Source organism: Zootoca vivipara, chromosome 6 (genome assembly GCF_965207765.1).
Source record: "Zootoca vivipara chromosome 6, rZooViv2.hap1.1, whole genome shotgun sequence".
NCBI lineage: Eukaryota > Metazoa > Chordata > Lepidosauria > Squamata > Lacertidae > Zootoca > Zootoca vivipara.
Genome location: NC_142589.1, coordinates 56491558 through 56517744, shown reverse-complemented (window position 1 = coordinate 56517744; position 26187 = coordinate 56491558). Strand labels below are relative to the sequence as shown.

Below are 26187 nucleotides of genomic sequence, written 5' to 3'. Positions count from 1 at the left end.
CAGAGGCCTATCCTTTCCGCCTTCTTCTCTATGGGCCCCGTCAGATGACCTGTATATTGAGTATATTCCAAGGTTAGATGCTGCCTGGTCTTTATTGAATATTCTTTCTTATTCATTGCTGGGCCGTTGTATGGCAATGAGCATTCGTCCTGATTTGCCTCTGGGGTGTTTATGCGTCCTCTTGTGAATCATCCATTTACCCCCGACTTCTCCATGCATTTTCCTGTCACTTCCCTAACTTCAAAAAGTCCCATTCTTTTTTTCAAAGTGAATTGCACAAACTTAAATTGATGGTCTGTGCCGAGTCCCTCCCACAAAACACTGACAGTCGGCAGGCATCCTATAAATGTGGGAAACAAAAAGTGGCGCTTCAAGCATTGTCTGGGGCTATTTCACCCCACAATGTCTCTGCAGAAAAGCAGTGACAATGCAGCATCCAGTCAGGTACGTTTGGGGGGGATTTTGCAGCTGGAGGAGGCAGGGGCGGACCCTGGCTGCCCTCAGTGGAACCCTTGGCGGCCAAAAAAAGTTGGGGGTTTGAGAGCATGTCTGTTAAAAATTCAGTCTCCCACCTTTGAAATGGCCAGCCCACCAAAGATTGTGGGTTTCTCTCCCCACAAAATTTGTATTGTTCCGCACCCCAGGGAATGTGCCCAAAAGAAAAGAAATCAATTCAGAACTTTCAACACACCATTATCTTACACTGAGCTTCTATATAAATTATAATGTGCAATTTATTAAGCTAACTAGGGAACTCGTTTTTCTTTCTGAATCAGTAGACTTGAAAAGCAGGTGGTTGGGGCTGACTTGGGTGATATTCCCACGTCTTCTGTTTAGCTGCCTCTGGCCACATTAATTAATATTCATAGCACTTCATTCTAAGTGTCCAATACAATTAAAGCGCCAGCAGGTCTTTGTATAATTTTTTTTTAATAAAAAAAATTGGCTAACTCTCTTTTGATTTACCCTGAAGACTGAGATGACAAAGATGACAGGGCTGTTTCTTATCCTCCTTGTGCCAGTGATTTATTGTTATTTGGGCTGAAGTTTGGCCAGTCGCCTGGCCTTTTATTCCTGCAGAAACACTCTGATTTCAATCTCTCTCTCTCTCCCCCCGGCCCCCACTGCTTTCATGGCATCCAATCTTCTATTTATACAATGAATATTTATGAAGGCCCTTAATGAAAAAGATGGAGCATGAGAGGGGAAAGAGGAGGGAGGAGGAAGAAGGTTCTTGTTCATTTTTTCCCATTTGTCAGATGCATCGTGGAGCCTTGTTAGTATGCAAGAGGCTTAATTTCTTGATTAAATTTCATCTTACAAATATAATATTGGAAATTAACTTCCACCAATTTTGCCCAACTTGAGGTGGGTGGCAGAGAATCAAGGAAGTGGTCCCCTGGGCGTCACATGACAGGACTCACCAGTGATGGTACACACCCATGTTGCTATACTGGCTGGTCTCGCAACTTCTTCCTTATTAATCCCTCTCCAATCCCCATAGGAGCTATTGATACCTGGACTTGTATTCTGTAAAAGGGCACAATGCAATAGCTATGAGAAATCTGTGATGGTTTTCTTATGCATTCAGACTCTGCTACCAAACCCTATGATTGGTGAGACGTGCAAGCCGGCATATTGCTTCTGTATTGAAAGAAGGGCACTGTCTATTGTAGTCTGTGGTAGCGGTTTTGTCCTTCAAAACTGTACATCAGGAGTAGCAAAATCTTTGAAGCCAATGAGCACACTTGGAATTTTGATGAAGTTCTATCAGCACCAGCCACAAAATGGCTGCCACAGGGTGTGGCATAGCTGGAAATGGTTGCCATGGCACCATTTCTTATTCTGGTTTTTGTTCTAAAATAAACAAAGAAATGGAAGAATAAATTTCTTCCCCGCAAATAAAAGTAATATCACCACAAATGCTCCTGTTGAGGACAGCTGTGAACATTTATGATGGTCTTATACGCGGAGCCTCAAGTTCAAGAAGTGCTTAGAATTCCTATTTTAAATAACCTGGACCGTTCTGCTGTTCAGGACCTTGGAGAGTTCAAGAACACTGCCGTTCCCTACAACCACATCCTCCTGCTTTGAAAGTTGAATTGTAATATTTCAAATTTGTAGATCTTACAGCTAAATTGGTTATCAGATATATGAAGCGTTAGCCTCAATTAATTGTTTTTAAAAAGTGCATAAATTGTGAAATAAGAATGACACAGATCTTCAGAGTTTGGGTAGGGGAATTTCAAGTTTTGGTTAAAAATTCAGTGACAAACTAGGGAGAAACAGCCTTGTGTCACCTTAACAACTAACAGATTTATTGTGACATAAGCTTTTGTGAACCAGCTTTCATCAGATGCATGGAACACTACCCTTGGCCAAGTATTCTTAAGACTGGAATAACTTTCTAACATATTTGAGAGACCCCTGTAAACAGTTGAAATCACTGGCAGGAATACAGTGACACTTGTAAAGTAACATGAATATAACATGATTATACAATAGATAGATTACAGTAAAAGATGCAGGAATCATATTTAGAATTGGAACCCATGGCTTATGCCACCAAAAATGGTTGGTCTTCAAAGCATTATATGACTCTCCATCACCAAGTATGACTATCCCCTAGAACAGGGGTGTCCAACTGGTCGACAGCGATCGACAGGTTGATCCCTGGATGACTGTGGTCGATCGCAGTCTCCTTACTGCTCATGTTGTTTAGAATCATGTCTCCGCCCCCCTCCCCCCAGTCTTTCCCCGCGTCGCGTTTAATGGCCATTCCTTAGTTGTCTGCTGCATTCGCCTGATAGAGGCTGTGTTGTTGGTGAGCAATTTATTGCAATTCTTCTTACTTACTGTTTTAAAAAGTTCATCAGCTTTATGAATTTCCCCCCTCAAAAAAGCTCAACAACTTTGATTTCCCACCCTAAGGAAAGCTCATCAACAACTTTGACCTGCTCCCCCCCCCCAAAAAAAATGAGTAGATCACTGTGAGATATTTTTTCTGGAAGTAGATCTCAGTCTCTTGGGAGTTGGATGCCCCTGCCCTAGAATAAATGATGTAGCTAAAGTCCTATCATTAAAACCTCAGTTTCATCCCTGCACACACAAACCAAACACATTTCAGAACTGGAATTTGAATCAAATTTGGAAAGTTAGCTACATTTCAAGCCCTTCCACAAAATGTGGACAATACGGTATCTAAAGGATCACAGAGCCAGGTTGGTCCTCCAAAGGAATCCATTTTATCCCCTGAACAAGAGCAAGATCCAGTAAATAAATCATGAGGATGATTAATTAGCCACAAAAGATAATTATTGAAACACACACTAATGAAAAGCAAATTTTTACAAGTCTATTAAACCCAGAGAAGCAATTACGTTAATTGGCATTCATTCTTCATTTTATTGTCTTGTTTGACTAGCTATTTTTTGTGGAGGGAAAAAAAATACTGATTTTTAATTAGAACTTATAAAACAACATTATTTTACAAAGATTTACAGCTTTGGAGAGATGATTTGGGGTGATAAATAATCAACCAAAAATTGTATCTCATAAAAAGTACAATAATAATGCAAGTAGAAATGAGGACAAATTTGGGGAGATCAATCCTTCCATGCAAATGCAATATAATGTGACAAAAAGTTAACAAGTTAGAGATTTAGAAGGGGCTGAAAGAGTAAAGGGGGCAGTGAATCAATGAAATAATTAAAGAATTATAAAGGGATCAATTGATAAGCTTGTTCTTAAGGTAAATTCTTCTGATAGCAAGCTTTGCTGTGCTATTTACACATAGTGAGGTAAAGAAAAACTCGGGTGGGTAGGGAATGATCAAAAACTACATTTTGAAGAAACAAATGCTACTTATCAAGAAAATTCATTCATGCGGCAATTCCAATTTTTTTCCCCATGTGGAGCTATTCCACACAAACACCAACAGAGAGAAGTCACTGTGTGTACTTTACAGAAGCTTTCTCCCAAAATGATGCCTTCAATTTTTGGACTACATCTCCCATCAGCCCCAGCCAGGACAGCCATGATGTCTATGGCTGATGGGAATTGTAGTCCAAAACATCTGAGAAAACCGGATTGGGGAAGGCTGCTCTACAGAGTCAACAAATTATAATATGATTTGGGGTCAAGATAAAGGATAAAATCCCCTCCCCCTTGCTTTTCGAACTATTGACAACATCTATCTAGACAATACACACACTTATTTTCATGGCAGTGAGATGGGGTCAGCAATTACCTCTACGTATTTAAAAGAGGAACAGTCATTTAGTGAGGTTTCATGTGCAATTTTGATCCAAGCTATTAAGACAAGTTTTGCATCTCTGCGAGTCTCCATGGGCGCCTTTTAATTCACCTAGATTCAGGCTACTCACAGTGGCCAAGTTTTGTCTTCTCAACAGCAATGGACTGTTGCCCAAGCAATAGACAGAGCCTCCTCGCTCCGTAAGAGCTTTTGATTGGCTGTTCCCCGTCTCTTTGCTCTCAAGTCCTGGTGTGTTTGGTCCCGCAATGCCAGTGGTGGAGCTTTTGCCAACTCAATGCAACAGAACTTCTCCCCGACCACATTTAGTACGAAGGTCCTTTGACAGCACCTGGTTCAGTCAGGCGGGCTGAAGCATAGGCAGAGGCTCCTAGGCAGGCGGCTGCCTCACAGAGCCCAGGAGAACCAGGAGGGCCAGGTAAACCAGGCCGCCCAGCTTCTCCTGGAACACCTGGGGTGCCTCGCTCTCCCTCTTTGCCATTTGTGGCTTGGCCAGGGTGTCCTGGAAGACCTAGAAGAGTGAAAAGAGGAATGGGTAGTCCATGTTTGTGCATCTTTTGCGGGCAAAAAGTAGATCAGGACCTCCTGGTAGGTCTCTGGCTGATTTGCAATAGATCACCAAGCGTTTCTGGCACCCAACCATTTAATGATCACAGCAACTTTTTTGTTACTGAAACAAAGACAAATTTTTGTGTGATAGACCTGTGGTCTCAGTTCTACTACTGAGAACAATTTCCTGGAGTGAGATGCATCCAAGGGTGCCCTCATTCACTGCCCCTTTCTACAACACTATTTTTCATTTGGCTCCAGTTGGTGGACCTCAAGGTTCTGGGAGAAAAGCAAAGGAGATTCCCATGTGGCCATGCTGGCTGGGGCTGATGGGAGCTCAAGTCCAACATCTGGTGGGACACAGTTTTCCCACACCTGTAACAGTCTTACACACACAAGGCAGCCAAGTGCATTGTTTCAGGTGTGAAGCACACAATTAACATTTCCCTTCTCCCCTCTGCTGTTATTCAATGATTCACAGCTGATTCTACATTCTTGGCATGTTAAAGCAAACAGAAAAAAACCAAACCAATCGTAAAAGAAAAAGGAGGCGAAATAGTTCCATCATGACTGTAAGAATAAAATGGCGTTCGCTTTTGCTAGTCTGGTGCTAAACACCTTTACCATAAGCACCATGGAAATGGATAATGTACTTTAAAATAAAAATAATGAAAATATCATCTGTAGCCATGGGAATGCCCAGTTGGCTGCCTCCTGACTATAAAAGATTTCGAAAAGAAGTAAGAACAAAAAGATGTCACAATAACCGGGGTCAGCCCTGGCATACCCATGCCAGCCTAGATTCTGATACTGAGCCTGTTTGCTGTGACCTCTTTGTTCTCAAGCTCTCCGGGTGGGCATTTTGGGGAGGGGGCTGGGTTGCGGGATGCCAGCCTGTTGGCAAGACCCTTGACAATGCTACTCAAAGAGACAGTGGGCTAAAAGGTAGGTGTGATAAGTGATCTGGGATCATGCTGAGTGGAAGACCCGTGGCCATGGCGCATGTGGTGGGGTAGATCTGTGGGGCCTAAATGGAGCTGGGGCAAGGCAGTGTGGTTGTACTGGTGGCCCTGGCCCCAACCTCACTACTGCCTCATTCTCAACCAGGGGCAAAGTGGGCACCAGAAGGCACCTCTGCCACACAACATGTGCCACTACTGCCCAAGACAACTTGCATTGATGCCATGTGGGAAGTCCCTGACAAGCCTTCTGTTTGTGATTTGCCCTTGGTGCCTCTGCAGTCACCTTACCTGGTATTCCTGGTGGCCCTGGCATCCCTTGATGTCCACGGCCGGGCTCTCCCTGCTCCCCTTTCTCGCCCCTCTTTCCTGTAGAATTGGAAGGGGGGAACAGTGAGAGACTTTTAACACTTCATGCACACACACATCCCTCCAGGACTGACAGCGGAGCAGCTGATTCTGCATTGCTCTTGCTGAAGAAAAACTCTCATTTAACAAAGTTTATACACCACTCACTTGCAGTTAAAACCTCAAAGTGATTTACAAAAATTAAAACATTGAACTTATCAGAAAAAAGCAGTTTAAAACAAATGTTCTGAAGACATACAACGGTAATTAAAATCAGCAATAAGCTATCACAAAGGAAACAGACATGATTCAGCTTCCCCACCCCCATTGCCAGTTATGCTTAGTTATGCTGCGATTCCACAAAGAAAACCTCTAGAACAGGGGTCCCCAGACTTACCGCGCGGCGGGCCGGAGGGCAGGGGAGTGCGCGCGCAGCGGGCCGGAGGGCGGGGGAGTGCGCGCCCGTGCGCATGCGCACACGTGCGGGGAAAAATCGCCGAAAATCGCTTGTGCGCATGCGTATGGGCCTCCCCCGACCCGGAAGTGCACCAGAAATGACCTCTTCCGGGTCGGGAGAGGCCCATACGCATGCGCACAAAGGATTTTCGGCGATTTTTTGCCGATTTTTTAGATCGTCGCTGCGCCGCGCGCTGTGAGAGCGGGCGGCGGGGGTCGTCGCGGGCCGGATTGGAAGGCCGATTGGGCCGCATCCGGCCCGGGGGCCGTAGTTTGGAGACCCCTGCTCTAGAATGTGCAAACGTGTGCAGAAGTCAGTTTCTTCAGAATCTCAACTTTAAAATTTGTACAAGTTTCTAGCCCTCGTGGCTGAAATCAGCAGGTTATTGGAATTTGATGGGGCTTCAGTGCCCACACATAGCTCCTTGCCACTCCTCCCCATGACTAGCAAAACTTCAAACTATGCAAGACAGTTAACTGCGGAACACAAGTCAGAGAAAATAGCCATATTTGCGAAGTTTACCAAGGGGGTTCTGATACTGGTTTGGAGAGCAAACATGAACCATATTTTGCTGGTTTGGATGTCAGAATGAACCATTGCTAAGCACTGAAGAGGAAGCAGCACAGGAAGGAGGAAATATGCCACACGCCACTTGAATTGAGCCACAAAACTCAATGAGGCTTTTCATGCAGAGATGGGCTCTTACCTTTAGGTCCAGTGTTGCCAATTTGTCCTACAGCTCCTAGGATTCCTGGGATGCCTCGAGGGCCAGGGTGTCCATGTGGCCCTTGCTGACCAGGTGACCCAGGTGGTCCAGGAGGTCCAGGTGGTCCCATCACACCTGCCCCTCCTATGGCATCTCTTTTAGCACTCACAGCTAACTCAGCCAGTTGTTCTGTAATGCAGAGTGAGTGAGAGAGAATGAGGCAGAGAGAGGCATGGCATGTACCTGGGGCTCCTCCATCCTTATTGGATCCGGCAGATTCAGGGCAGACAAAAAGAATGTGCTTTTCGTATGCATTCATACAATACAGTGGTACCTCGACTTACGAACGACTCGACAACCGAATTTTTTGACTTACGAATGGGGGTAATGGCCACACGCTTACAAATGTCTCGACATCCAAAAAAAATGCGGCGGTTTTAGATAGGGATTTTTCAACTTACGAATTTTTAGATAGGGTTGCTTCGACTTACGAATTTTTCCGTTTTCAATGTATTCCTATGGGAAATCGCATTTCCAATGGCGTTTTTCGACTTACGGATTTTTCAACTTACGAAGGTGCCTTTGGAACGGATTAAACTCGTAAGTCGAGGCACCACTGTACATAATTAACCCGTGGAATTCACTGTGGCTTTAAACAAAATTAAACCAATTCAAGGAGAAATGATCTATGAATGGTTATTAACCTCCACAGGCAGAAACTAAGAAATAGGGATGGGCCAATGGGTCAATTTTAGTTTCTCGCAGTTTCTCATTTTCCAATCTTGAGTTCAATTATCCACTGTTCCGTATCAGTCCTCATGAAAGTTCATCAGCATTTTCATGTGAATCCCTCCTAATATACACAATTTCTGCAATTTCCCCTAATAGAATGCATTTTGTATATTATTTTCACTAATATATGCATATTTATACACATCCCTAGGCTAGGGAAATGCATTGCAAAATTCAGAGAAGTGGGCATTTCAAAGGATTGCCGAGTTCATGTTTTGGTTTGGAAAGTGCAAATTGGGTAGCTTCGCATTTAAATGCTGGGCCAAAGTCCTGCCCCTCCACTACTAAGAAATGGACATTTTGTTACCCCAAGCCAAATTCCAGTGTGTCTTGGAGTGATAATATGTGCCAAAGCAAAGCTAAATGTGTCAGGAGAAAGACATTTACCTGCTTCTCCAAGTTGTTTTTTCCTTGAAAAAAATGAATGGGACACTTTTCACATTAGCATTATTTGGGACAAAACAAAACAAAACACCCCAGCAGCAACAAAAACAAACAAAAAAAGATTTTATTGCGGAATAAAACTGCAAAAGTGGCTGAATTTTGAGGACACTAATTTGCAGCTGATGGAACCCTAGAAGGACTACACTGTATATCCTTCCTTCCTTCCTTCCTTTTTTGGACATACACCTCTTCAAGTTCCCACCATTATTTTCTGTTGTTTGTTTCTTGCAACCACGTAAACCCTGCTGTGAGTTTTAGATCATCAACCCGTCACATAGGTAGTCATTCACTTGGTCATTTGAAATTGCAGTGCCTCCATACTAACACTGCTAATTTCATCAGCCTGAACAGCCTCTTACCACATGTCCGGCGTATGCCCTTTTTAATTTTGCAGCCTTTTCCACTACCATCCATAGCTTTCAATCTTTGTCATATACAATTATTAGTTTTTCCTGTATGTTATTGATATTCTTAACATTGGGCATTCCATGCCATATTGTTTTATTCTTACATTGTTTGTGCTTGTGTGTGTCGTGGTCCATTTCACATCACAGGTAACATAACACATCACAGGTAAAATGCACATATTGAGCACTTTAGCTTTAAAGCCTAAGGATTTTTTTTTCATTATACAGTTGAGTTTTCCAAAGGCCACCCACAATTGCTTTAATCTCCACTTTATTTCCACTGTTTGATTTTCAATTCCCAGTATTATTCTTTTGGCTTAAATAGATATGTTATTCAATTTGCTTTATTTAATTTCTAATTGTATATCATTCTCTTCTTTAAACATTACTTTAATATTTGCTAGATTCATCTTCAGTCCTACCTTTTTCTTTTTTCTTTTTTCTATTAAGGATTTTCTTGGTTTACAAAGGTAGTACAATGTTTCTTGCACTTTTTGTCAACTTTTGGCAATTATATATCATCTGCATATTAGGCATTTTCTGTTGATATTAATTCCTTTTTCTGACCATAACAGCTTTTTAAACACACCTTTCAATGCAAGTGCAAATAGCTTATGTGAGCCATTTCCTTGCCTTATTCCTCTTTCTAAGGGTACTGGGGTTGGTCTTTCTGTGGATATGATACATTGCTGTTGCCTTGTCTGCTATTTCTTGCAACAGCTGGTTGGATCTGCTGTCAATTCTTCAGTTTCGTAACGCTCATTGTACAGCCCAGGTTTCAACAGCGTCAAAAGCTTTTTTTGAAACTGCTGAACCCAACGTATATAGGGATGCTATATTCATTGCATTTTCCTATCAACATTTTCATAGTTAATAGATGATCTGCTGTGGGAGATCATTTTCTAAACCCTGCCTGTTCACTAGGTTGATAATCATTGTATATCTACATCCGTGCAAATTTTGCAAACGCTGTGTGAATTCCGTGACGGATTTCAACCCTGGTTGTTGTTTTTTTAGAAGGTACGGGACTGCCAATTTCAGAGGCAATTTGCCTCTGAATACTAGTTACTTGGGGACAAACAATGGAAGGGTGAAGCTGTTTCTTTCATGCTCTATTCATGGGTTCATAGGACGCATCTGGTTGGACACTGTTGTAATCTAGACACTGGCCAATACAGACCCAACTTGTTCAGACCCAGCAGGCTCTTTCTATGTACTCACCTTGTAACATTTTTAAGACCACATCAACAATGTGCTGATCTCCTGTGTCCCTGCCCTGGAAAATGGAAAGAGAGGAAATGGATCTTGTAGATCTAAGAAAAGCCCTGGCGGGCTCAAAGGCCCACCTAAGGCAGCATCCTGTTCTCATACCAGCTAACCAGATAGCTATGAGGCACCCATAAACAGGACACCAGCACAGTAATCCTCTCCTGCTGTTGTTTCCCAGCAACAAGTATTCAAAGGCATGGGCTCTGATACCAGAGATTATACACAGCTATCATGACCAATGACAACACTCTGAGTCACTAGGGGGTACAAGAGGCACAGAGACTGAGCCAAGACTTGGAAGAAAGCCCTACCAGGAATTCACCTCAGAATGGGTCACCCCAAGAAGAGAAGGGCGGGAGGCACTAACATGGTTGGGAAGTAGAGCAAGCAGAGTGGAACCCTCTAGTCTACCATATATTTTGAAAAGTTGCTTGTCTCTTTGCTATGCATTTGACACCTCTTAAAATATCATAACTAAATTTTGCACGATGATTCCCAAGATCAAGGAGCGGCTTTCATCTGTGTTTGGATAAAATTGGACACCATTATGAATCAAGATGGTAGACTGAACCTTTAGAAACGGCACCAATTTTGGGGGTTTCATACAATTCCTGAGTAACAACAGTTACAAGGCTCCTAGTCCTTCATGCATTTGTTCTAGTTGCTTTTAAAGTTGGTGGCCATTATTCCTCTTGTGGTCATGAATTCCATAGCCTAACAATTTCCCCCTGTTGAAGCCTGCACCAATTTCTTACCATCATTGTTAGCTCTGGACTCCAGAAACCTTATAGGCCTGCAAGGTGATTTGCTGGTTATCACAACTAGGACTCTACATGGAGGAAAATATCTGACTTGTGTGTAGGGTTACCAGACTCAATAGAGGACAGGACCTCCGTGCCTTTAATTGCCCTGCTCTCTTTTGAGTCTGGAAACCTTAAAGAGAAACCAGCAGACCCTTTGTTTAATTTCCAAGCAAAGGGTCTGCTGGTTTCTCTTTAAGGTTTCCAGACTCAAAAGAGAGCAGGGCAATTAAAGGCACAGAAGTCCTGTCCTCTATTGAGTCTGGCAACCCTACTTGTGTGCAGTCAGACCTGCTACCTAAACAGCTGTGCATCTACTTGCAATGAAGAATTGGGAGTGGGGGACAAAAAGCCATGCAGAACGCTGACATCCCAACCACTAAACCTGGAAGGTCTACTCGCCCCTCTTTGTTTTATCAAGCAATGCCCAGTTACAGAGTGCCTTTTCCAGTTCTACTCTCTGCTTGTGGTACTGCTGAGATTCTGTGTGCAAATCAGTGGACGAGAAAGCAATGGGCAAATATCAGTGCCTGGTAGCATCTCCTTGGAGATGCAGTGTCCACAGAACCTGCAGTTCAGCTCTGCTGGGCTGACAAATGGATCTGCACGCTTGCAGAACAGCAACAGCCAACCAGGGTTTCTACTTCATGTGCAAATCATTAAATTGCTGATTTCATAAAGATTATTTATGCACTACTTAGTGATGGCCATGAGAGGGTGCTGTGCCCTAATTCAGAGCATCCAAAGCATCAACAGCAGGGCATGCATCCTGACATGAAGGAAGAATCATTATTCATGCAGAGATGCAATAGGCCAGCCTCCTCAGTGATCCAATTGCACGTGATGCAGGCAGACACAGTCCAGAATTATTCACCTCTAGAGGAGGGTAACTGGGAGAAGGCAAGACCAGCACAGAGGGGCACGAAGACACACAGTGAACTGCTTCCTCTGTGAGTTGCCCCTTTGCTTTGCATCCAGGAGAAGCCAGTTCCAGTTCCTAGTACCTCTTTTTTTAAAAAAACCAAAAACCTGCTAACAGATTGTGAGAACAGGATCTCTTGGACAGAACCTGAAGAGCCACTGCCAGAATACACAGGAATCTGCCTTACACTCTGAGTCAGACCATTGGTCCATCTAGCTCAGGCATGTGCTGTGCTGTGTGGCTGTTTTCTGTGGTAGCATGGAGGATTATCAGGTTTAACTCACCGGAGCACCTTGAGTGCCAGGCATTCCAGGTACACCGCGCTCCCCAGCTAGCCCTCGGGGGCCGGGAGGTCCTAGGAAGCCTCGGATACCCGGTGCACCTGCATCCCCAGTAGGTCCAGGAAAACCAGGCTCCCCGCGGACACCTTGCTGTGAAAGATCAGACGCTAGTTAAGAAGAGGCCCAAGACTAAAAAAAAGCCCCTTTTAAGACTGGAGAGCTAATGCACAGTGATAAGAATGGCTGGTGGACAGGGGCATAAGGAGGCAGAAATTTCTGTCCCGTCCTGTTTTCATTACAGTCAGCACTGTTTCTGTTCCACTACAGTTTGGCTTCTGCTAAAACCTAGGTTATTCATCTTACTATTGACAATGGAGGAAACTAACATTCAGTAATTATGCAATCAATTCCAATGAATTTCAGTGGAAGGAAAACATTAAAAACATGTGGAAAGCAAAATAATTATTTACATAACATTATTATTATTTAGCATGCAAATAATAGTGAATACTGCTTGTATTTGCTTGCATGGTTTCTGATCTATCCTTGGAGAAACATAAGCATTGCAACAATTTCTGCCTCAGTATCTGTTTTGTACAGTATTCTCTGGAATCCCTATTCTCTGGTGAGTAAGACTGGCTCACCGTTCCATGTTTCAGTGACCTATCAGATGCCTCTTAGAGTTAACATGCTGGGCATGAGGGTAATATCCAACACCCCCCCCCCAAACTGTGAATCCCCAAGTAGCCATATAGGGTTCTATTTTTGATTAAAATGTCTTAATTGGCCAATAGCTCCCATAAACTCATCTAAACCATTTCTTCAAAAGAAAAACAGTTATGAAAATGGCCATTAGGGCATCCTCTGGCAGTAAATTCCAGGGTTAATTCTGCACTGCATGAAAGAGGAATTCCTTATGATTGCCTTAAACTTGCTGGCCATCAGTTTCCAGAGTGCTTGCTTTCTAAGCATGAGAAATTTGTTGGTTCTATTCCTTGTATTCTCTTCATATCAAATTCTATCCATATAGCATTTTTAAGTCTCTAGCACATTTCCCCTCCGTTTTTGCTCACCTAAAAAAACTTCAGTTAGTCGCACACTTTGCCCCATAAGTAATGCAATCCACCCTCCCCGATCATCAGAAGAATAAAACATTCTTCTTCTTTTGTATTTAAAAGTGTAAACCAACCTAATTCACAATGTTAAAGGAAATGCATATTTGTTTGCATATAATCACCTGTCCCTTTGGTCCTGGCTCACCCGATTCACCCTACAGATGAAAAGCAGAGACCAAAAATAAAGATCATCCACTTAACAGCTTGCTTGGGCAATCTCTAACCATCAGTTGAGCAAAACTCCCTATGTATATTTCATTCACACCATAATCAACAGTCTACATAAAATTGGCAGCGGGCAGCACTGCTCTGCAGTGGTTCGAATCCTGCTTGGATGGACTTGCCTAAGATTTCTCCATGTTGTCTGACTTACTTTGAGTTTTATCAAGTTTTCCTATTTTACACACAGAAGTTCAATCAAAACCTGGCGCTGGATTGGTAATTTGACAGTGTTCTTTTACATAAACTCTGTATATGTCCCATTCTCTGATCAATTGTTCATCTGCAACGTCTCTTAACCTTTCTGATAATCTCACCAGTTCAGCGTATTCCCTTAGTTTGTTTTGCCAATCTGATTTAGATGGTATATCCTCTCCTTTCCAATCTTTTGCAATTAAGATTCTGGCTGCTACAGTGGCATACATAAAGATTCTCCTGAACTTTATTGGAATTTCATGACCCATAATTCCTAGCAGGAAGGCTTCAATTTTTTTAGGGAAAGAGCATTTGAACATTTTCTTAAGCTCGTTGTAAATCATTTCCCAAAACTGTCTAATCTTTTTACAGTTCCACCACATGTGGATCCATGTACCTATTTAAATAACTTAATCAATGGGAGGATCGGAGGTCAAGTTAAATTGAATTACAAAACGATGTACAAAGCAAATATCAATTAAGGAGTGAAAGATTGTATGCTCTTATTTTTATTTTGTTTTCAATGATCATTTTTGTTATGTTATGCAATTTTCAACCCAACCAATAACGCATTTATTTATTTTTTAAAAAAGAATCCTACTTGGATGGTCGCTGTCAGAGAGTGGTGTTTGGGGAGTGTTGTTCAGTCTCATGGAGCTTTGAATGTGGAGTTTTGCAACGTTTGCTTTTATTCCCCCATGTTGTTTAACATCTACATGAAACCGCTGAGTGGGGTCATCCAGAGTTTTGGAATACATTGTCAGCAATATGCTGATGACACCCAGCTCTACTTCTCCTTTACATCTGCAGGTGTGGCAGTGGATGTGCTGGACAGATGGTCTTGCCTCGGTAATGGACTGAATGAGAGCCAACAAACTGAAGCTCAATCCAGATAAGACTGAGACACTGCTAGTGAGCGGTTCCCTAAACCCAATGGATGGGAGGTTGCCTGCTCTTGAGGGGGCTGCACTCTCTCTGAAGGAGTAGGTGTGCAGCTTGAGGGTACTTCTCAGGCGGTCTCAGTGGCACTGAGTACCTTCCATCAGCTTCGGCTGGTGGCCCAGTTGCTCCCCTATCTGGAAAGAGATAACCTAACTTCTGTTGTCTATGCTCCGGTAACCTCTAGGTTAGATCATGGCAATGCATTATACATGGGGCTGCTTTTGAAGAGAGTACAGATGTCAGCTGGTGCCTAATTCAGCAGCCAGGCTGCTCAATGGGGCAAGACCTTGCTCATGTGCTTCAACAGGAGGTTCCGCTCCTTCCTCCTGGGCCGTGTTCAGAAAGTGGTGGTGGGGGATGAGTGCTCAGACCCCTGGGATCTCACTTGTGGGGTGCCTCAGGGTTCCGTCCTCTCCCCCATGCTTTTTAATATGAAGCCGCTGGGAGAGATCATCAGGGGGTTTGGGCTGGGTGTTCATCAGTATGCGGATGACACCCAACTCTATCTCTCTTTTAAGTCAGAACCAGTGAAGGCAGTGAATGTCCTGTGTGAGTGCCTGGAGGCAGTTGGAGGACGGATGGCGGCTAACAGATTGAGGTTGAATCCTGACAAGACAGAAGTACTGTTTTGGGGGGGACAGGGGGCGGGGGCGTGTGGGGGACTCCCTGGTCCTGAATGGGGTCACTGTGCCCCTGAAGGACCAGGTGCGCAGCCTGGGAGTCATTTTGGACTCACAGCTGTCCATGGAGCCACAGGTTAATTGTGTGTCCAGGGCGGCTGTCTATCAGCTCCATCTGGTATGCAGGCTGAGACCCTACCTGCCCGCAGACTGTCTCACCAGAGTGGTGCATGCTCTAGTTATCTCCCGCTTGGACTACTGCAATGCGCTCTACGTGGGGCTATCTTTGAAGGTGACTCGGAAACTGCAATTAATCCAGAATGTGGCAGCTAGACTGGTGACTGGGAGTGGCTGCCGAGACCACATAACACCGGTCCTAAGAGACCTACATTGGCTCCCAGTATGTTTCTGAGCACAATTCAAGGTGTTGGTGCTGACCTTTAAAGCCCTGAACAGCCTCGGTCCTGTATACCTGAAGGAGCGTCTCCACCCCCATCGTTCAGCACGGACACTGAGGTCCAGCGCCAAGGGCCTTCTGGCGGTTCCCTCACTGCGAGAAGCAAAGTTACAGGGAACCAGGCAGAGGGCCTTTTCGGTAGTGGCGCCCGCCCTGTGGAACTGCCCTTCCATCGGAGGTCAGGGAGATAAACAACTACCTGACATTTAGAAAACACCTAAAGGCAGCCCTGTTTAGGGAAGTTTTTAATCTGTGATATTTTAATGTATTTTGGTGTTTGTTGGAAGCCGCCCAGAGTGGCGGGGGAAACCCGGCCAGATTGGCGGGGTATAAATAGTAGTAATAATAATAATAATAATAATAATAATAAATAATAGTCAGGCTGCTTTTATTTAGAGTGGGGCAATAGCTTTGGGCTTCAAGCCCGTTTTCTGCCAGAAGTACTCCCTAGCTGGCTACCATTTGAAGATGCTGTCTGCAGTAAATAGCACTTTCAGGGACAAAAAGGAGTCAGAAGGCAACATTTTTCAGAGAGGACACAAGGATGCTATAAGGAAGGGGTGGCTAACTGGTGGCCCTCCAATGTTCCCAGCTCCCATCACCCCTGACCATTGGTCATGCTGGCTGGGACTGATTGGAGCTGGAACCCAACAACATCTGGGTTCCTCATCCCTGCTATAAGACCATAACTGAGCCAGCTCCAAAAGTTGCTCTACAACATTCTACCCACCAGACAATGTTGGGTTTTGCAAGTCAAGAAGCACAGTTTTGGCAAGTATCTTACCTTCTCCCCCTTCTCCCCTGGAAGGCCTTCAACACCAGGATCTCCCTATAAGGAAGGAACAATAGCTTTATTTTCTGGCCAGAATAGCAAATGATCCCCCCAAAACTAGCACTTCCTGTTCCCTCTCAGTGCTCCACTCCCTCATGTCTTGCATGTGCCTTTGTCTCTGAATTGCTACCAAGTCCAGTCTTTTACCAGTTTAGCCTGAGCACCAACTGAAGCCACGAGTGCACAAGAGATAGCTTGGCCATGGTAATCTATGCTCTGATAATCCGGCATTTGGAGAAATGCAATGCATTGTATATGGGACACCCTTTGAAGACAATCCAGAAACTGCAGTTCAGAATATACTGCAGAGGTGGCCCTTCAATGAGGTGAGGTGAAGCCATTTGCCTCAGGCAGGAGATCCAACCTCCTCCCTGCCTCTGCCCTGCCATTGTGCTGCTACCAGCCCTGCCGGGGCTTTGCCCATGCAGCTGCCACAGTGATGTTGCCCTCCCTGCTGCCACTGTGCCCTCACCACTGCGCTCTTGCTGCTGCGTTGTGGGCGCAGCACAGACGAGGGTGCAGTTGTAGTGGCAGGGCTAGTGGCACCACAGGCATGAAGGTAGAGGCAGGGAGGGGGAATTGCAGGGGCCTGGATCTGTGGCAGCAGTGGCAGGGCATTTTTGCCTACAGTGGCAAAGCATCTCAGACCAGCACTGGTCACACAGGGCCAGGTGGCAGGTTCATGCCGCGGTCTATTTCCAAGCTCAGTTCAAAGTGGTGTCTCTTATCTTTAAACCCCTTTCTAGTTGAAAAGCGATATACCTGTTGGGCTGCCTTCCTGACACCAATGCCCTTAGCTACTGAGGTTCTTCTCTAGATTCCTCTGACCAGAGAGAGGGTCTTTTCAACTGTATGTCTTGCCTTTTGAAGACCCTCCTCAGGGAGACTCACCTGGCACTTACAATGCTTCCTTTTAGGCACCAGGGGTATGTCCCCCCACCCTTTATCTTCCAGGCCTTCTAGATATTTTAGCTCTTCTAGATTTGTTGGGATCTTCCAGACAACCGAAGCTGGTGGGTTTTTTTGCCCACCTTATTTGCTTATTGACTGACTAGGTTTTATCTCCTACTGTTTGTCATGTTATTGATTTTTATGGATTAATTGCATAAGGCTTTTTAATATGGTTTGTTAGCTACCCTCTGGGAGCATTTCATACTCAAGGTGCAAGGTGAAAAATATAATTAATAAAATATGGCAAAAGTAGAAGGCAGTAAATTTCCAGCTGCTCACACCAATGTAACCCTATAAACAGAGCAGTAAAAAAAAAACAGACAAAAATCAATCATAAAGACTTACAATGTCACCTTTGGGCCCATTTTTTCCTGGGAAGCCCTAGAGCAGACAAGAGGGAAATGCTGAGATCCAAGAGATGCTGAATTCTATATAAATTTCCACTAATAGACCACCCACTCCAGCTTATCACTGGACATAGAAAAGACAAATGACTGACCAGCCTCTCAAAAACCTTCCACAAACCAGACCACAGTGTGTGCAGGCCCCGTTTCAATGGAAAAGGGGCTTGCAGAGTAAACACCAGTGAATCAAGCAAGATGCTCTAGCCCTTAGGGCTAAGAAGATATGCCTGAAAATATGCTGATGATGGTGAAGACACCAGACACACCTCCATGAAGAGGGCATTTTGCAACTTAGGGGCTGTCACAGAGAATCTCCTTTCCCAGGTCAAACTCACCATGGACCTCTGAGGGAGGTGGAACTACCAAGAGGTCCCTTCTCCCTGCTGTAGAGAAGGAGGGGGTCTATTAGATATTTTGGGCCTAAGTTGTTTAGGATTTTAAACACTAAGTTGGACCTGGAAATGAAGTGGAGTTAGAATCCCTGGTGTAGCTCTGTACTTATGTACGCAGGCCATCACACTGTATGGATCACTGTGTGGGAACTAGAGCTTTGGTTCATCTCAGTGGAACCCAGGCCTGGCATAAGAAGCCTGGTGCATTCTGGGAGATATTCCTCTTTGCCTCCTCCCACCCATCCTCATATCCAAATCTATGCAAAGTACGTGTGTTTATGCAAATCTGCTCCATTTGCAGGACCTGCTCTAAAAGCAGCTTTAGAAGTTTCAAAACCTGCTGTCCCATTTCCAGAGTTGCAGAAAACCCAAGCGTAACTCCATCCTCAACACCACTCTGGTCAGAGAGTTCAAGACGATGGTACCTTGTCACCTTTCACTCCTGGGAGACCTTGTGGGCCTGGAATTCCTGGGGGTCCCTGCTCTCCTTTGGGGCCCTGGAAATAAAGAAAAGGAGAAAACACACCAGGAGGAGAGTAAGTCACAGTGAAGAGGCTGATATCCTAGTCTGGCAGGGGTATCTCCCAGCCCTACTTGGAAATGCTGCCGGGGACTGAAAGTGGACATTCTGAAAGCAAAGCAGGTGTTCCAGTCCTTCCACAATCATGGACCATGGGCTGCCTGCCACAAACAGAGATTGTCCAAGCATTTATTAATTTAGGAGTTATTTATACCCTGCCTACTAACCAAAGTTCTTGAGGCAGCTTACAATATATTTTAAAAAACAATAAAATAGTCAATGATACAACAGACACCACAGCAGGGTCAAAGTACAGTGGTATCTCGGTTTTCGAACACAATCCATTCTGGCAGACTGTTCGAGTTCTGAAACATTTGAAAAATGAGGAGCAGTTTCCCATAGAAAGTATTCCAAATGGATTAATCTGTTCCAGACTTTTAAAATCAACCCCTAAAACAGCAATTTAACATTAATTTTACCATCTAATGGTACCGTAGATCCACACAGTTACAAAAACAAATTGGTTGCAATAGTGCTCCTGAGATGAGATGATCAGAGATATATTTCACACAGTCACCAAATAAACCCAAATATCACCTCTGTGTTGCGTGGGTGCTTAGGACTCAACAGCGGACAGCTAGGCCTCCGGATCTTGCACTCAACGGAAGCCGTGTGGCATGTCTGACCTCTGAGGCATGTTCGAAAAGTGAAGCATTTACTTCCGGGTTTACAGCGTTCGTAAACAGAAATGTTCGTTGGTGGAGACGTTCAGAAACCGAGGTACCACTGTATATACAAGTTGGCCTAGGACCTGGGAGACTTGAGTTCAAATCCCCACTCAGGTATGAGGCTCCCTGGTTGACCTTGGGCCAATCACTGCCTCACAGCCTACAGTACCTGACAGGGTTGTTGTGAGGGTTAGATGAAGAGAGGGTGAACCATGTATGTCACCTTGAGCTCCTTGGAGAAAACAGTAGGATGAAAGTTTGATTCTTATGGTCTCTTCTGAGGTGAAACAGAGAGAGAAGTGCCTGGAGGGGAGACCACCATCCGAAGAAGCTCTTGGGAAAGAGCTCTGGTTCTTTTTTTTCAGAAGAAAGGCAAAAGGAATGCATTTGAATTCAAGGACTGAAATTATTCATACTCACCACTTTCCCCTGCACTCCTGGAGGACCCACTGGGCCTCTCTCACCCCGATCTCCCTGTGAAATAGAAGGGGAGAGGTCAAGATGTTCAATTCTGCCATAACTGTGAGGTAAATGTGTCCATAGGGAGCAAGACATCATTCGCCCTGCCCGAAAAGGCCTACACCAGCCTCCCCCAATCTAGAGGTTTTTGGACTCTAACTCCCACCAGCCCCAGCCAACATGGGGAACAGTCAGGAATGATGGGAGTTGCAGCTGAGCAACATCATGCAGGCTGAGGAAGGCCGGTCTGCATAAACCTCAGACTCTGAATGGAAAAATCACACCCCCTGAAGCAAATACTCTACTTCGAGGAATCATCTGCCTCATTTGCAAAAGGCCCTAGGGATATACTGGTATTATTTGAGCAATTCGGTGTACTAAGTCTGCTGTCCCCACTCCCATAATGCCTCCACATTATCCGTACCTTAGAGGAATTAATTTTAAAAGACTTACTTTCACACCAGCGATCCCTTGCGGCCCTGCTTCTCCTTGAGGTCCTGGCTCACCCTGAATGGGAATGGCAGAACACACCAACTGAAGATCTGGTTTTAAGAAATGAACAGCCCCTTTTTGTGCATTGATGACGATTTGTGTTCATGGCAGTATCAGGGCAGCAATACGCAATCCCACTTTCAATAATGTTTGTGCCTGCAAAGGTTCTGGGGTGGACAAACTGCTTCATTTCCATTCAGGGCATGTCCTGCAACTTTTTATACCGCTAATGCGCCAGTTAATTTTTCTGTACCACTTTTATTGTGCTATAGCACAAAAGTTCCCCTCCAGACAGCATGAATGTGGTAACAGCAGATAAGCATTTCAGAACAACTCACAAAAGTGGAATAACGTGAGGAGGGTCCAGTATTAATCCACCACTAGTTCACTATTATTGTGTCAATGATGGGTCACAGAATATATCTGCAAAAAAACACCAGCACCAGACAGAAGTCTGGTGAGGCCTGGTCTGCTTTGTTGCAGGATGGGGGCAGGGGGAGAGATTACTTGGCCATTGAAGGAAGCTAAACAATTTTACTGCACAGAATTAATTCAATATCATTATATTTGCACTTCTTTAAACACAGCACAACCCTCACTTGCTTCTAAGAATTTGATAGGCTACTGCTGCCCCCTGCTGTCCAAAGCAGGAAAGTGCAAGCATCAAAAGCAACACCTGCTTTGCCCTGGCACCTTTTTGCCATTCAAATGCAAGAATCTGTTGTCCGCGGGTGAAGCCATATTGGACCTTCTCCCCCTGCAGTGAGGAGTAACAGGAGCCCAACTTCATTTATAAATGTTGAATATTTCTGTGGGATATAACCAAGGCAGCTAACAGAAACCAACCAACATAGAGCTGTCATTTACATATACATTATTAATAGCAGAAGCACCATTAATGTAATAGAAAGTGCTTGTGAGTCCGAATAGACTGCAATTTCTCTCACTGCCAAAGAAACAAACAAAAACACAGCCCAGAGAAGAGAAAATGAGGTTCTACAAACAGCAGAAGTGAAAAGTGTGTGTGTGTGTGTGTGTGTGTGTGTGTGAGAGAGAGAGAGAGAGAGAGAGAGAGAGAGAGAGAGAGAGAGAGAGAGAGAGAGAGAGAATAAATAAAATGAATGAACAAGAAATTATGAGAAAGAGGGAAGGAAGCAAAAATCTACTGGATAAGCAAGGAAACCTTACAGACGGGTGTATTGCAGAGCTCTTAGTGTCTATGTTTTAAAGTTAAGGGACAAAATATAATGGGGGACAGAAATCCCTTTTTACTTACAAGTTTCCCAGGTGCCCCCGATGAGCCTGCCAGGCCACGACCCCCTGGTTCACCCTGTTTAAAACATCAAAAGACATAATTCAAAGCATTTGATGGTTCCTTGATCCATCAAAGTGCCTATGATGGCCCTCTGTATATGGTTTATAACAGCCTTCCTGGAACTGTTGCCCTCCAGAGGTTCTGGACTACATCTCCCATCAGCCCCAGCCAGGGGAAGGCTGGTTTAAAAGGAAAGAGGAGCCGATGATATTATTAAGTCAAGGCACTCACCTTCTGTCCTGGGCCACCTTTGGTTCCAGGTGTGCCTGGCAAGCCCTGCAATGAAGAAGAAAAAAACAGCAACCCCAAATTATCTATTGTATTATAATTTCATATTTATTATACCAGAATTTCTTGTCTTGTTAGGCTTGGGAAGGGGTGGGTTTCTCGGTCCAGATCCAAAGAGAAATTCCTTCCGAGAGAAACTAGAAAATGCATTACCACAGATCATTGGTGGCACTCAGCTAGATAAGCCACGTGGATCTTTTTTATAAGCAGAGTTCTGCCAACATGTGGCAGCCTGGATAGAGGCGCTGATAATGCCAAGGTTGCAAGTTCGATCCCTGTGTGGGACTGTTGCATAATCCTGCATTGCAGTGGGTTGGACTAGTTTAGGCATAGGCAAACTCGGCCCCCCAGATGTTTTGAGAATACAATTCCCATCATCCCTGACCACTGGTCCTGTTAGCTAGGGATGATGGGAGTTGTAGTCCCAAAACATCTGGAGGGCCAAGCTTGCCTATGCCTGGACTAGTTGATCCTCAGGGTCCATTCCACTTCTACAATTCTATGAATCTATGGTATGCTTATGGTTTTTATTTTTATTTTATTTTCAAATTAAAAACATATGTTATTGGACATAAAACCTATGTTCCCCTAACTGAGGACCTTTACAGCTATTGCTCAAATATCTAACAAAGGCGTGGGGAACCTTTAGTAACCCATTTGTTGCTGAACTACAACTTCCATCATCCCTGGCCATTGGCCATGCTTTTGGGGGCTGATGGGAGCTGTAGTTCAGCAACATCTGGAGAGTCAAGGGTTCCCCACTCCTGGCCTATCTCTGCAGCAGTTCCTGAGAATTCCCAGTTCCCATCTGCAGCCACATTATCCAGTTAACCTGTCCATTTCAGCTAAAGATTTCTCAAACTACCCAGTAATATCCAATTTTCTAGTTCGAATCACAAACCTTCACTGTTACCAACACATATTGAATAAGAGCTTTACGGTTACACAGACGAGAAGATTTTGTTTGTTTGTTTTAAATGAAATATAGCAGTGGCAGTTTTTCACCAATGGAATTGACTGGGCTGATTCTAAACTAGGAAGGTTGCCAAACTACCTTCAGGTGATATAATAAAGTGATTTGAAATAATACTTACAGCTAAGCCTCGGTGGCCTGGAGGCCCCGGAAGACCTGGTTGCCCTGAACTTCCCTGCAAGACAGAAGAATAGCCATTAATGGAAGGCGGGGGGAAATAAAGCAAATATTGAGAAACAGCAAGACGGGACACGGTTGCAGCACTTTTTTGTCTTTAAAAAAAATAAAACTTCAATAGCTGTAGGAACACAACTCCAGGCTCACGGAAGGGAACACGGTCTTATTGCTCATACAAAAAGGAGACTTTCACAGGGACCTAATATCAAGCAAAGGTCACACCAAGATCTCTTTGCAATCTGAAGACTGCATATACCAGTACACACACACACACAGAGAGAGAGAGAGAGAGAGAGAGAGAGAGAGAGAGAGAGAGAGTGACAGAGAGTGACAGAGAGTGACAGAGAGAGACAGAGAGAAACACAGACAGAGAGACTTGATAGGTATAGTTGCTTTGCTGCCCTTCCCATCAAAAACCCTCACCCAGGCCAGATTTAAGTTTGATGAGACCCTAAGCTACTGAAGGTAATGGGGCCCTTTATATGTCCAACTGTCCTTTGTCAACAACAAATTGTCACTGTTCTTTGTGTTGAATAAATGCTATATCATTTATTATTATTATTATTATTATTATTATTATTATTATTATTATTATTATTAAATTTATGGACCTAATTTATGGACCTATGCATAATCTAAAGCCATATGCACTTAACAAAATATGTGATATTTTAGGGAGCAGGCTAGCAGGTGGGGGGCCATTACTTACATCATAAGAGCCTACACAACACAAAACAAAACACTGTTGCTGTATGTAGGTTTTATTTTATTCGTTTTTTATCTTATATTTTGGAAATGTACATCCAGGTTTTTTTTTTCCTTTAAAAATTTTTGGGGGGCCCCTTGGGGCCCTAAGCTATAGCTTGTTTAGCTTATATGTAAATCCGGCACTGCCCTCAGCCATTCTTTAGTGCTATCTATGGCCCCAGGTGCCATTAAAAGGCAGTAAAATGTATCTGTTCCTGTAATTAATCATTCGTTTTTCACTACGGGGGAGGCTGCAGAAGGAGGGTAGATAGCTCAGTTTTTTCAAAATGTGAGTTTTGGGTTGGCCCCATGCTCTAGAGAACAGAGGAGCAAGCGCTCCATGCTCAACTGAATCTGCTTTGCACTTTTCTTTTTAATATTTTTATTATTATTATTAAAGATTGTGTACAGCTCATTTAGACAAACAAGTTACAATTGTGACAGAACAATGAAAGAAAATGCTTACAGAACAAAGAGTCAATTATATTGTTTGAGGGCATCTTCTTACCTTCACTCCAGGAATACCTGGGGTGCCATCTTTGCCATCAATCCCAGGAAGACCCTACAGCAAAGGGGAAAGAAGAAAAATGTAATAATGTTTCTGGATGTTTTCAGTCAGTTTGGAAGCTGATTTACCCCAAGCAGGAAATCAAGGACTCTTACTTTCATCTTTCTCCCCCAAACACCATTGGACTCCAAGATGGAGGTCAGAAAAAAAGAAGATACTTACCTGTCCCCCTTTTGGCCCCATTCCTCCTTGAGGGCCCCTGAAACCACGAGCACCCTAAAAAGTAACCCCCCAGAAAGACCCATTGTTAATATACCAAGGAATTGACAACCACAGAAATCTGAATGAGCTTCTGGTTGTGGTCTCCGCACTGCTCATAGCTGCCACCAACTGACCCGCCAAACTTTAACAAGACATTTAATGTGCAGAAAATCAATGGCTGGCTTTTGACTGCAAGAAGGAAGGGAGTTCCTGTGGCATTAAATTCCTCTGGGGTTTCTAACATCAAGTAGAACATTGTACCAGAAATTGAAAGGATAGCTGTGAACCGATGCTACCAATTAGTGTGGAACTAAAAGCCAACGAATATATATATATATATATATATATATATATATATATATATAAAACCTATCATAATATTGGCTTAAATGCATGGTGCTAATAAAATAATAATAATAATAATAATAATAATAATAATAATAATAATAATAATTTTATCTATACCCCGCCCTTCCCAGTCAAGACCGGGCTCAGGACGGCTAACAACAAGAATATCAAAGCAAGCATAAAAGAAACAATTCAATTAAAATGCAGATTAAATACAATGTTAAAATTCAATTTAAAAATTAGGAATCTACAAGTGCAGCCTCATTTAAATATCTGTAGGATAAAACCTTAGGGGAGGGTAACACCGGGGTCAGACTGAGTCAGTCCAAAGGCCAAGCAGAACAGCTCCGTCTTGCAGGCCGTACGAAAAGATGACAACTCCTGCTGGGCCCTAGTCTCCTGAGAGAGAGCATTCCACTAGGTCGGGGCTAGTACTGAGAAGGCCCTGGTCCTGGTCGAGGCCAGTCTAACCACCTTGTGACTCGGGATCTCCAGTATGTTATTATTTGTGGACCTTAATGTCCTCTGCGGGGCATAACAGGAGAGGCGGTCCCGTAGGTACGAGGGTCCTAAGCCGCATAAGGCTTTAAAGGTCAAAACCAGCACCTTAAACCTGACCCTGTACTCCAACGGGAGCCAGTGCAGCTGGTAAAGCACTGGATGAATGTGATCTCGCGGTGAGGACCCCGTAAGGAGTCTCGCCGCGGCATTCTGCACCCGCTGGAATTTGTGGGTCAGTTTCAAGGGCAGCCCCGCGTAGAGCGAGTTACAATAATCAAGCCTAGAGGTGACCATCGCATGGATCACTGTGGCCAGGTCAGGCTGAGAAAGGTAGGGGACCAACTGCTTAATGCGGTGGAGATGGAAAAATGTCACCTTGGCTGTGGTTGCAACCTGCGCCTCCATGGAAAGGGAGGCATCCAAGGTTACACCCAAGCTCTTGACAGAAGGGGCTGACACTAATTGAGCCCCAGCGAAAGATGGAAGTTGCCCCCCCCCCGCCCCATGTCATCCCGACCCAACCAGAGGACCTCTGT

The 26187-nt window shown here is 44.1% G+C and overlaps 1 protein-coding gene across 1 annotated transcript in view; it reads right to left on the bottom strand.

The window, feature by feature from the left end:
• Positions 1–3381: 3381 nt before the first annotated feature.
• The window catches only part of COL9A2 (collagen type IX alpha 2 chain), a 49303-nt gene continuing 26497 nt past the window's right edge, over positions 3382–26187 (bottom strand). The window contains exons 17-32 of the mRNA XM_035121188.3: positions 24764–24817; positions 24542–24595; positions 23231–23284; positions 22080–22124; positions 21810–21863; positions 20495–20548; positions 20003–20056; positions 18760–18831; positions 17884–17919; positions 16540–16584; positions 13445–13477; positions 12211–12357; positions 10157–10211; positions 7293–7481; positions 6073–6150; positions 3382–4784 (exon numbers count right to left, since the gene is read on the bottom strand). Of these exons, the coding sequence (XP_034977079.2) occupies positions 4579–4784; positions 6073–6150; positions 7293–7481; positions 10157–10211; positions 12211–12357; positions 13445–13477; positions 16540–16584; positions 17884–17919; positions 18760–18831; positions 20003–20056; positions 20495–20548; positions 21810–21863; positions 22080–22124; positions 23231–23284; positions 24542–24595; positions 24764–24817 (1230 nt within the window). The 3' untranslated portion in view covers positions 3382–4578. The remainder of the gene's footprint in view (positions 4785–6072; positions 6151–7292; positions 7482–10156; positions 10212–12210; positions 12358–13444; positions 13478–16539; positions 16585–17883; positions 17920–18759; positions 18832–20002; positions 20057–20494; positions 20549–21809; positions 21864–22079; positions 22125–23230; positions 23285–24541; positions 24596–24763; positions 24818–26187) is intronic.